The sequence below is a fragment of the Pinus tabuliformis genome, chromosome X (genome assembly GCF_031772625.1).
Source record: "Pinus tabuliformis cultivar Carrire ecotype Pingquan chromosome X, CPIR1, whole genome shotgun sequence".
NCBI classification, from domain to species: Eukaryota; Viridiplantae; Streptophyta; class Pinopsida; order Pinales; family Pinaceae; genus Pinus; species Pinus tabuliformis.
In genome coordinates, this window is record NC_142308.1 from 1,607,865,698 (window position 1) to 1,607,877,580 (window position 11,883).

Consider the following 11,883-nt stretch of genomic DNA (forward strand, 5'->3'; position numbering starts at 1 on the left):
TTGAAATGTATTTAACTTTTCTATTTAATATTGGATTTTAAAGTACTTTTAATCAAAAATTATAATTAATATTGGATTTTAAAATACTTTTAATCAAAAATTATAATTCTAAATTATTAAGGTGTTCACATGTATTTAACTTTTCTATTTAATATTGGATTTTGGAATATTTTTAATTACTTTTAAATCCGCTTTCTTCTGTGCATTCCACGTTATAAAATCCAACTGAACCATAAACTTATCTTTACAGCTGGCCACAATATTATGTTTACCAAATTAAGAATGCCATAATAAATTGTGGTCCTCCTATATGTCACTCTATTAATTAATCTGCACAGCCCATACTGGTGTTCATTCAAAGACCCTGTAGCTTCTGGAAGCCACCATCACAGAATCAAACTCCCCCTTGAGATTTCATTATAGAAGAATGAGGTAAGAAAAGTCAAGCTATTGTTGTTCAGGTTCTCTACCCACATGCCTACCTATCAGGATCGGTTCTGGTCCCGAAAGTTTAGGACCGAGTCCTGAGTGCAGAAGAAACCGGGCAGGAAACCGCCTTGTGTTTTCTTAGGTCCACCTTCAGCAATAAAACACAGGGTCCACCTTCATCAATTTTATTTGTGGTTATATTCATGAATCCGGTCAATTGTCAGAAGAACTGCACAGTCGACTGTATTTTCTTCTTTGATAGCCGCTGGAACCGGCTAACATTCAAAAGAAAACACTTCATAACTTCGAAGGGGTAATATACTCTTACTCGAAGGAAACAGAAGGGGTAATATACTCTTACTCAAAGGAAACAGAACGAAGGAGCAGAGTCAATGGTTCCGTTGACTGTGAAATCCCACGCCCGGGAAGAAACAAGAATGAAAAGAGCAGCGGCATTGGTTCTGTTGGAGTTAAAACTGTCGCAAAGATTGTGAAATCGTAAGGAAAGGGAAAAGAAATTTGCAGGAAACTTGGGAATATAGATTTGAAAAGAAGTATGGCTATATCTTGAAAGATCTTTGAAGGATAAATCAAAGATCTTATGCAGAAGCATTCAGAAAGGGGAAGGGTTTTTTTGCCTGTTTAAATCACCGAGCTTTTACACAGAATTTCTGCAGGAATGCATGGAGAAAGAAATATCACAGGCTCACAACTTTTGCATATCATGAATTGGAACAGGCCAGGAATTGAGAATTAAGAGCCGCTAATTGAGTCCGTGATCTTGGGAAGAAGTCTTAAGAAAATATATCAGTGACCATGGTTTCATCTGTAAGTTTAATTTTTTCCCTCGTATGTTTATTAATCTGGCATACAGAATCTGCTTCAAATAATTGTCCTTTAAATTTCACCATATTAAGCGGATTCCCAGATGCCGCTATCAAAGCGAAACATGGAAATCTCACGGTAAAATGCCTTGGCGCCAAGCAGGGCTTGCATTTAGTCCTCGCAGAGTACCTCCGGACAGAGGGTTTGTTCCTGCCCCCGGCGAACGCCTCAGGGTCCTGCTGGTCTGCGTTCCAAAATGAAATAAGCAGTCAAGACCCTAGCTTCGATGTCCGCAATAGTTGCGGGTTCGATAGCTCGTCGCTTTCCCAGACATGCATGAACATGACCACGCGACAGGACTTCGAAAACCGGGTTCCTCTGAGCAGCCGACAGAATTTGGAAAAGTCTTGCAATCAAAACCTAAGTAGTTCGCCCTGTGCGCAGTGCACTGCAGCACTAACGAGCACGCAGGCGATTTATTTGCCTGGGCCTTCGGGAAATTTAACGGATTGCTCGGCATATTCCAGCATATACGCGGCTGCAATTCTAAATAAAGCTGGTCCGACTGATACTACTACGGCCTGGTGTTTGTTTTTCATCGGCCTGAATTCGGCTCACAAGAAGAACTATGCCTGGGTTTACGGGGCTGTGGCTGCGGGGGTTTCGGTGTGCGTCTTGGGATGCGTGGTGGGGTTTCTGTATTGGAGGAGGAGAAGGGCGAGGATGCAGAAGAAGAAGGTTTTGGCCGAATTTGAGGCCTCTGATCCATGCCCCTTGAATCCTAACAGTACGTTGGTTCGGTTCACGATCGAGGATATCAGGGCGGCCACAAAGAATTTTTCGAGGGAGAATATCGTCGGCACCGGCGGTTTTGGGAATGTTTACAAGGGGGTTTTGGCAGATGGATCACTTGTTGCAGTGAAGAGATTCAAGAATTGTTCTCCGGCTGGAGATCCGGAATTTGTGCACGAGATCGACGTGATTTCCAGTATAAGGCATCGTAATTTAGTAGGGTTGAGAGGATTTTGCGTGGCCCCAGGGTCTCTAGAGGGGCACCAGAGGATACTGGTTTGTGAATTCGTTCCCAATTGGAGTCTACACGATCATCTCTTTGACCATCGTCGGTCGGAGAGGAGATTGAATTGGCCCATTCGCTGTCAGATTGCTATTGGAACGGCGAGGGGATTGGCTTACCTGCACCACGAAATACAACCGGCAATAATTCACAGGGACATCAAGGCCAGCAACATTCTTCTGGACGAGAATTTCAATGCCCGGCTGGCTGATTTTGGGTTGGCAAAGTTTTCTCCGGAAGGAGTTTCTCATCTGAGTACCAGAGTGGCTGGGACACTTGGGTATGTTGCACCCGAGTATGCGTTGTATGGACAGCTGACAGAGAAAAGTGATGTTTATAGTTTTGGAGTTGTGCTTCTGGAGCTTCTTAGTGGTAGAAAGGCTCTTATAACGAATGCGCAATCCCAAGCGCTGCACATCACTGACTGGGCCTGGTCTCTTGTGAGAACAGGGAACACTTTGGAAGTAATAGAACAGGGAATGGAGAATCCGGGAACTGCTGAAGTAATGGAAAGGTATGTCTTGATTGCTTTGATATGCGCTCACCCACAGATGTTTTGTAGGCCGAGTATGGATCAAGTGTTGAAGATGATGGAGAGTGATCTTCCTGTGCCACATATTCCGGATCGCCCCATTCCCCTTATAGCAGAATTGGTAGATATTGAAAGATCTGCTGTTAGTAGTGGCTCAGGGCAGTTTTCGAGTCCTTCAGGATTCCAATCTTTCAGCTCAGAAATGGGTCTTGCCCGCTGAGATTGTCTAGAAGTTCCTTGTTATATTGCTTTTTAGCCAGACCTGAAAAGTGGACATGTATCAGAGGCTTAAACTTGATATCAAAGCTCCATTCTGTGAGCAGCGTGGTTTTCTGGGTGCTGAGGTATCACAGACTGCCCGACTTTTATCATTCGTAATTCAGTTAGTGGGTAAAACTCTTTTCTATTCCATTGGCCCTATTTGATACTTCGGAAAACAAAGCTTCTCTTCTTCATGTTCTTTGACAATTCTACACTGAAGAAAACTGTATACTATTGTATGTCAAGATTTTCCAAATGCTTCACTTTACATATTACCAGAAATAAACTTTCTAGGAAAGAGATTCATCCCTGTGAAACATCTTCATTCACCTCCGCTCAGAGCATCAGAATCTTTTATTTTATTTTACAAGCAAAATATATGCAGACTATTTGTGATATTTAAATGTCCTTTGACTGTCCATGCCATCCTAAAGTTCTATCTCTAGTTGGAAGTTCCTTTTTCAAGCCACTTGACAGTTTCTAATCAAGTAGAGCCCTGAAAGAAAGTCTCTGGAAGACTTGATAAGTGGGTGCTTTTTACAACTATACAGTCTTGAAACGTTTGGCAGTTTGGTTTGGTGTAGACCTATTGAAGCTATCTCCGATTCAGTACATGTTCCTGGATGGTAAGGTACAAATACAAACTGAATTGTTACTCCCTTTCACTTCTATTCTCCGGCTATATTATCAGTTACAAATGTTCAAATGACTAAAAGAGCGCAGAGATTTGGTGGAACATGATTGGAGATCTGCCTGCAGATTCAACTCGAATAGCTACAAGATTCTGTTTTAGTGACTTTCAATTCAAACTGTAATTAAGTGGCCTTGGTATGTATCAAAATAGGTGTATCTTTCAACATATAATTACAAATTTGGGTCTGCAGTATGTATTAAAATAGGTGTATCTTTCAACAGATAATTACAAATTTGGGTTTGCAGCAGTGTAAGAGACAGGAAGTACACTCCATGCGTGATTATCCTTGCTGACTAGGGAAACCTCCAACATGCAGTTGTATGATATGGAGGTTGTTGGTGAAGTGGCCTGGCTTAGGGTTTGAAGCATACCTAATACTGAGCATCTACTGCGTCGTCAAGCAGAGTGGTTTTCAGCTGCACATCAGAAGTGAAATACTTTGCACTGAGAAACATTTTTCATTCTTGTTAGTTATTCATTTAAAGTTTCTACACAAAGTGGGTCTTCTTACCAGTTACGAGTTTAATTAATACGTGTGTACATGTGCCAAGTTAATGCAGAGCTGGAGACCCCTTCTTAACTTTTTGAAAGCTTTAGGTAAAAAGCAGTGACATTTTAACAACTGTGAATGAGACGAAAATATCGGCTACCAAACTCAGGCATTTGACTGTTTCAGCAAATTTGGGTGACCTATGGTTTGATCTTTGAAGATTTTCTTTTGGCATCTTTTTTGGATGTTTTTATTCTAAAGCTGGTGTATGATCTAGTTCATTAGTGTAATTATGTTTTCTGCGATGAGGTTTGTCGCTATGCTGTCTTGAATTGCCCGATGTTGAATTCTTGAGTTACACAAGAGAGGAGGTTAAAGAATTGTGAAATCCTGTGTAGTATTATTGTTGCTTTTGCTCACAAGGCCTAATGATCCTAGTCTCCTTTGAGCATCATGAACTAAAATCGTAAAGGATAAAAGAGTTCTAGATTTATTCACCGTGGCTTTATCATTGCCCGTTCCCGAGGAAGTCATCAACTAATAACAAGCGCTTTTCACCTGGTGGCAGATACTCATAATTCTGTTGATAGATCTAGATAGTCTATTATCCAAGACTGGGTGTGGACTTGGAATATTTTCAATATTGTTTGGCATATTTGCGAGAAAATTTCATGTGCAGATTGTCTGATAGTGCATTTTAGAGAAATTGAGACAATCTCTTGATATATATAAAGATTTAATGCTGTGAGCAACATATCAAGAAACAGTCTATTCATGCAAAATAAATGCGAGTGTAAGGTAGTATCAAGAAACAGTTTATTCATGCAAAATAAATGCGAGTGTAAGGTAGTATCACCTATGAATGATATGGCGACAAGCTTTTCAAATTCATGTCAATTGTGCATGCCTCTTGTGCAATGCTGCTCTTTATAGTATGGCATGGCCATCTATCTTGTTTCCATTTCTGCCTGTACACATTATCCAGCATATGTTGGAAAGGGTGCCCACCTTTGGATATGCCACTGCCACGTAAGAGCTACTTCCTTTACATGTTTTACATGCTTTCGTTTTGCACATCTTTTTCGTTTTTAAACTTACACTTGGTTTTTTAAGTGAATTTGAAAAAATAAGTTGTCAGTTTGAAGTTTGTGAAAGGGGATGGTATGGTGGTAAGTTGAAGTGCTTTTTATGCAAATGGTCGAAGATCTATCCCTGGCTGGTGTGCTGGTGTTTAAAGCAATCAAGATTATGTGTAAATTTTAGGTTATGCTGAGGGGAAAGATGTTGGAATTATGAACTCCTACTTGTCTTATTGTTTAATGTGTGATTCTTCACATATCATACGGTTGTGGTTTATTAGTGTAGAGGTCATTGTGAGGTAGAGACAATCTCTATGTGAGTGGTTTGATTCTAAGATAGGAGATTGTTAGATCTCGTTGAACTTGAGAGATTCTTTCCAACTGGTTAGCTCCTAGCTTGGTGTCTGGTTGAGATAGTCTCTCAACATTTTAGTGTGGTCAAGATATTGTCTATCTTCATAAATAGAGTTTGATGTATTTATATTGTACTATTTCAGACTATTGAATAATACACTCAATTCAATTTTGTGTGTGAAGAATCATGTCTACTCTCCAATTTCCTAACATGGTATCAATGCATTGTTAAATTTATTTCCATGAAACTTTGCAACTACTTAGATGAATAACTGAAAATTGAAAACTAGTTTACTTTCACCAAGATACAGAGTCTCTTAACAATTCATAAGCAGTAGAATAAAAACACCGAGATAAAAACACATCACACAAATTGACACACTTTTCTCAGGAAATCAAACAAGGAAAACCCGCTTGCTTGATGCGGCTATTTTATTGATTGTCCTTGGAGCAAATTGAATCTATTACAAAGCAACTTGTCTTTCTTGAAAAAGTGTTTTGCTTCTCGCAGAAATCTCAGCTAATACAATTGCTCTTGGCTTTCCTTGATCACTACTTGATTTCAATTCCTGCACATAATTGATCCTCTGCTGTTTCCTTGACTTGCTCTGCAAACCTTGTTGTCTTGTTTCAATTCTGTTCATTCCTTGTGCACTTGGCCTCCTTATTCCTTGGGCTGATCTCCTATTTCCTAGCACACTTTTGGCCCTATTTCTTAGCGCACTTGAGCTCTTATTGTTTAGGACCTCGACGCCACACAACTTGCACACAACCAATTCCCTTAAATTCTAGCTCACTTGTGCTGCATATTCTTTAGGACACAATTGCTGCCCTCCACAATCAAGGCTCTCTCTCACTAACTCGTGGGCTCTGTCTTGTCACAATTCTTTGTGCACAAAACAATTGAATTTACTTGTGCCTTCATCCTCTCTTTATAGATTCGATACATGCTAAATTGGGCTAGTTCAAATTTAGAACTCGAGCTCTGATAACGAGTTAATTAAGAGTGTTGCTCTCTTTCCAATCATCACTGGAGTTGTTAACTCATGATTTCTCCAATCAACACTACAGATCTAACTCGCTCTTCCTTCAATCAAGACTAAACACTAACTAGCTCTAATTGAACTGCTAATTGCCCACCAATCTTGTAGTCAAATTGATGAAGACTTCCTCTTAACCGAAACTCCAACTCTACACATGCTAACTATATGATTATTCCAGTAAATTGGAAATAAAGTCACCACCACTGAAACTTAACTCATGAGGACAATTCAAGGTCTTCACAGATTAAGGCACAAGCCATAAGACATTGCTCGCTACATTTTCAACACTCCCTCTTAGTGAGGAAGGTACTTCTGGAAGAACCTCGTATACCTGGACCTGTCTTAAACACTGACACATTCTCTGTTGCTGCAACTACTCTCTCTGAACTAGAAGACTTCCCTGATTTATCTTGTAGAATATGATCTTAAGATCTGTTCTTTCAACCATGCTTTGTGAGTCTATCGTGTATCTCTATCGCTGCTTAGTCTCGTTGAAGGTGGTACTGGGAGGTCCAACTCTCTTTTGATTCTCCCCAAACAACTCTTCTTCCTACTTGGCTCAAACTCTCCCTATACTGGGAGTCACAGACTGAGTGGTTGCCTCCACTCGCCCGTAGCTTTGGTTTTCATCATCCTGTTGGTTGGCTAATTGCCAACTAGCAAAGACTCAAATTGAAACATTGGTTGCGGCTCCATCTTGAGTAGCTTCTCTTGAGGTACGCTAACATGCTCTTGCTCTAAGGACTTCCTCAGAGCTTTGCTCTTCTCAACCATCACTTCTCTACTCTGCACACTTCCTGCCTTGTTGCTCAAGGCTGCACCTGTCTCTACCTGGAACTTGTAGAGATTCTTCTTCTTCACACCTATCAGTTTCTTACATCCAAAAGCTAAGTGGAGGTAAGCCTTAACTCTGCTGAAGATGACATCATAATCCTTGTCTTCAAGGGTAGCTACTAAAACAAGATTATGCTTTAGGCTTGGAACATAGAGGACATCTCTAAGATGGAGAGGATTACCCGACTCCCTCTTAAAATTGATAGTACCAACTCCTCTGGTCGCATACATGCCATCATGTCCTAGCTCAATTTGAAATTGTATGTCTTCCTCCTTTAGGTGGTTGAAATATTTCTTGTTCTTGGTCATGTGGAAGGGTGCTCCTAAATCAATATCTGTTAAAATATGCAACTAGAGTCAAATTCCACTTTGGGTAGCTCATTGACCTAAGATGTTGTTTGGACAAAATTCCTCTTTTCGAGAGGACCAAAATTGACCCTAGAAGCACTGAATTTAGAGAAGGAGAAATATTTTTTTGATATCAAGCCCACAAGTGCACATTTGGTCAAGGTCGGCTTGGGTCAATTAGACAAATTGAACCCCCCTCCATCACATATAAATAAAGGAGACCTTCAACCTCATTTGGCACATTAAACACATCATTTTTTCTCTCCTTCATTCACTGGTTCGTACAGATCTGAGGTAGCCTATTCTTCTTCTCACGTGCTAGGATTTGGAGACATCTTTGACTTTTTACAGCAAGACAATTTGACTTTGGTTGACTCACTTTGACTAGAAAAAGTTTGATCTTGGAAGGTTGAGTTGTTTGGCACATAATCAAGGAAATTTGGGCACTTTGACCAACGCCGACTTCAGGATTGATTGTTGTTTTGCCTGTAGAAATTTACAACAAGCTCTCTCTCCTTTGACCTGATTTGACTGGAGTTTAAAGGATTGTTTTGGGCAGATTTTGACCAACATTGGAGGCTAAGTTTCACTGACTTTGACCAAGCTCAAGAGGAGTTGTTTGATTGCTGCATTGAACATTGACTGCTGATTGGGTAGGGCATATTGATTGTTGTTGACTTTTCAAAATTGCAGAGTTTCATCAAGATCAGATTTGACTTTGGAGATTGGTTTGTATTCCTTACAAAATTCAAGTCACATTGACTTTGACTTTCATGATTGTACTCTATTGGATATTCTCTATCTGTTGAACATTTAATATTTGATAATAAAAAGGATTGAAGGGTGTTCCCCTCTATGGGTTTTTCCCTGGCTTTAGCCAAATATTGGTGTTCTCTTGTCTTGACTTGTTTTCTGCATTTATTATTTATGTTTTATCTACAATTACCGTCAATGTGAATTAATGGTTTATGTGATTGTTGTTGATTAAAGTGGATTTGTCATTTGGCTAATAAAAAGGACATTGAAGTAATTGTTGCAAGCATAAAACATACCATTGTTATCTAAAATTAACATGGTATCAGAGCCAAGCCGAGGACAAGCCCAAGCAAGAGAAAAAACAATCACCAAGATATTTGTTTATAAGGTCAATCCCCATGGTTGTTACTTCATATTTCAAGACTGAAGATAAGCTCAATGACAAGTCAGATTATCATGCTTGGAAGATGACTTTTGATATGACCTTGGAGGAACATGAAGTATTGGACTATGTGCAAGGGAAAGCGGTGGAGTTTTTTTCAAATGTACCCGTTGCCACTAGAACGAAGTATAGAAAAGGTGAGGCCAAAGCTAAGAAAATTTTGATTGGCTCCATTCAAAAACATTTCGTTGCCAATATTTATGATTTGGGAACTTGAAAAGAAATGTATGATAAGTTGGTTGGGATGTTCAAAGTGACCAATGCAAATCAAATCCCCTTTCTCAAAAACAAGTTGAAGGATATTAAGATGGAAAAAGGGGAGTCTATCTAATCCCATTTTATGAAATAACTCAAGTGAAGAATGATCTATATCTATTGGAGAAGTTATTGCAGACAAGGAACTCACTCCCATTGCACTTAGAGGTCTTTCATGACCATGAGATACATTTGTCACCACCATTCTTAATAATGATAGGACACCTGGTTTTGATGAGCTATTGGCTAGATGCATTCAAGAGGAAACAAGAAAGATGGAAAGAAATAAGTCCTCTAATGGAAATGAACTTGTTGCTTTCCCTACACATGCTAAAAGGAGGAATGATTTTAAGAGACCGGGTTAAGGATCTAAGAAGGGATTCAAAGGAAGAGGCAAAGGAAGATGCTATAATTGCAATCAGTTTAATCACTATGCAAGAGAGTGTCCTCACAAAAAACGTCCTCCAAGGGATGACAAAAACAACAACAATTACAAAAGAAACAACAATCAAATAAACAACAAGTATAACAATAAAGGAAAAAGGAATGTTCCTGCTGCCTGAGAAGGAAATAGTCAACCTCCCAAGAAGATAAGAAATGCCAGGTATGATGAAAATAGTGTTACAAAAAAACAAGATGAGTTTTATTTTATTTATGCCCTATTGACTGTCTCTCCTTCGGATACTTTGGATAATTTGTTAATTGATAGTGGAGCCTCAAAGGCATTTCACTAGATATAAGGACACCCTCTCACATTTAGTTGAGAGGAAAACTAATCTAAATATTATTCTTGGAGATACTAACACATACCTCGTAAAAGAGAGAGGAATTGTTACTCTTCACTTGAACTATGGTCAAAGCATACATCTTCAGGATGTCTTGTGTGCCCGATTTGAAGAAGAATTTGGTGTCTATTTCTGCGATGGAAGATAGACTTCAAGGTAGATTTCATTGATGGAAATGTGCATGTATGGCATAAAAAATTCAAAGATGCTTTTACTCTTGGATTTACGGTTGATGGTCTTTATCAAGTTGGTGGAAATCTTTTGGGAGCATTGGCAAGTGATACCTCTATTCAATGTGAGTTATGGCACCAAAGATTTTCCCACTTACATTACAAAGCCTTCCCTGGGGTAAGAAATATAGTAATATGAATGCCCGAGTTTCATATGAACCATGGAGTCTGTCAAGGTTGTGCCGCTGGGAAACATACAAAGGGACCATTCCCTTCTAGTGAAAGCAGAACAACTAATATTCTTCAATTGATCTATTTTTCCCTATTTGGTATCTTGCTCGTAACTTCATTAGAAGGATACTCATACTATGCAATTTTTGTGGATGACTTCTCACGCAAAACAAAGCCTTCCCTGGGGTAAGAAATATAGTATATGAATGCCCGAGTTTCATATGAACCATGGAGTCTGTCAAGGTTGTGCCGCTGGGAAACATACAAAGGGACCATTCCCTTCTAGTGAAAGCAGAACAACTAATATTCTTCAATTGATCTATTTTTCCCTATTTGGTATCTTGCTCGTAACTTCATTAGAAGGATACTCATACTATGCAATTTTTGTGGATGACTTCTCACGCAAAACATGGATTTATTTCTTGAAGAGGAAGGATAAAGTGTTCAAGTGGTTTCGTTCTTTCAAAACATTGTTGGAGAATCAAACATGAAAAGACCAAGACGTTGAGGACTGACAATGGAACCGAATATGAATCTAATGAATTCAATGACTTTTTGTAGAGAGGACGACATTAAGAGGGAGACAACCATTCCATATACTTCAGATCAAAACGATGTTAGTGAAATAATGAATTCAAATATTATGGAAGCCACCCATGTAATGATCTATGATCAAGGTTTACCGAAATTTTTGTGGGGAGAAGCTGCTAACACTATTGTATATTTTCAAAATAGAAGCTTGTTGATTTAGGGTATCATCGGATGTGCTCTAGCCACGAAATTTAGTGGAGAGGTTAGGGCACATGAGGTCTCTCAATATCTAGAAAGGGTTTGGGTAGATTCTAAACAGTTTGGAAATATTAAAATAATTGATATTTTTAATGGATTCCCGAAGTCTAAACTTAGGGAAATTAAAATATTAATGTGGATTAATATAAATCGTGTTAGAATGGTCCAAAAGACATGGATCAAGCCAGATCTAATCTTAACTGTCGATTAGGGACTTAATCTTGGCCGTTGATATGTCAATGAGAAAAGTATAAGAGGAGGCTTGAAGGTCACTTGGAGAAGACACCAAAGTGATCAGTCATTCTATTCTCTAGAGCGGGGTTTGCTAAATGAGATAGGAATTAGTGATTGGGAGTTGCAGCTGAGGGGCATTGAGTACAGAGAGATAGAAAGGCAGAGATAGTGCCGGGAGTTAGCGTAGTAGTCGGGAGTGTGATGCAGAGCCAGCCAGGGCTCACGCAGGGCCTCAGAGAGGCTAGCGTTGCTGACGT

General features: G+C 39.4%; 1 protein-coding gene and 1 pseudogene across 2 annotated transcripts; both read left to right on the top strand.

The window, feature by feature from the left end:
* The first annotated feature begins 344 nt into the window (after nucleotides 1–344).
* RKF3 (receptor-like kinase in in flowers 3) lies at nucleotides 345–4,358 on the top strand. Of its 2 annotated transcripts, XM_089446383.1 has the most exons (2): nucleotides 345–1,257; nucleotides 1,417–4,358. In XM_089446383.1, exons 1-2 carry the CDS (start codon nucleotides 1,246–1,248, stop codon nucleotides 3,079–3,081), a joined length of 1,677 nt encoding a protein of 558 aa, XP_089302509.1. In that variant the 5' UTR covers nucleotides 345–1,245; the 3' UTR covers nucleotides 3,082–4,358. The 2 variants fall into 2 exon arrangements, with proteins under 2 accessions (XP_089302509.1, XP_089302508.1); XM_089446382.1 differs by having other exon boundaries at nucleotides 345–4,358.
* A 4,760-nt stretch (nucleotides 4,359–9,118) lies between these two features.
* Nucleotides 9,119–11,883, top strand: part of LOC149146193 (putative LRR receptor-like serine/threonine-protein kinase RKF3 pseudogene) — a 3,527-nt pseudogene continuing 762 nt past the window's right edge.

Bases quoted from the DNA above. Each gene is read 5' to 3' on its own strand.
- RKF3 (XM_089446382.1), top strand. From the start codon at position 1,246: ATGGTTTCATCTGTAAGTTTAATTTTTTCCCTCGTATGTTTATTAATC.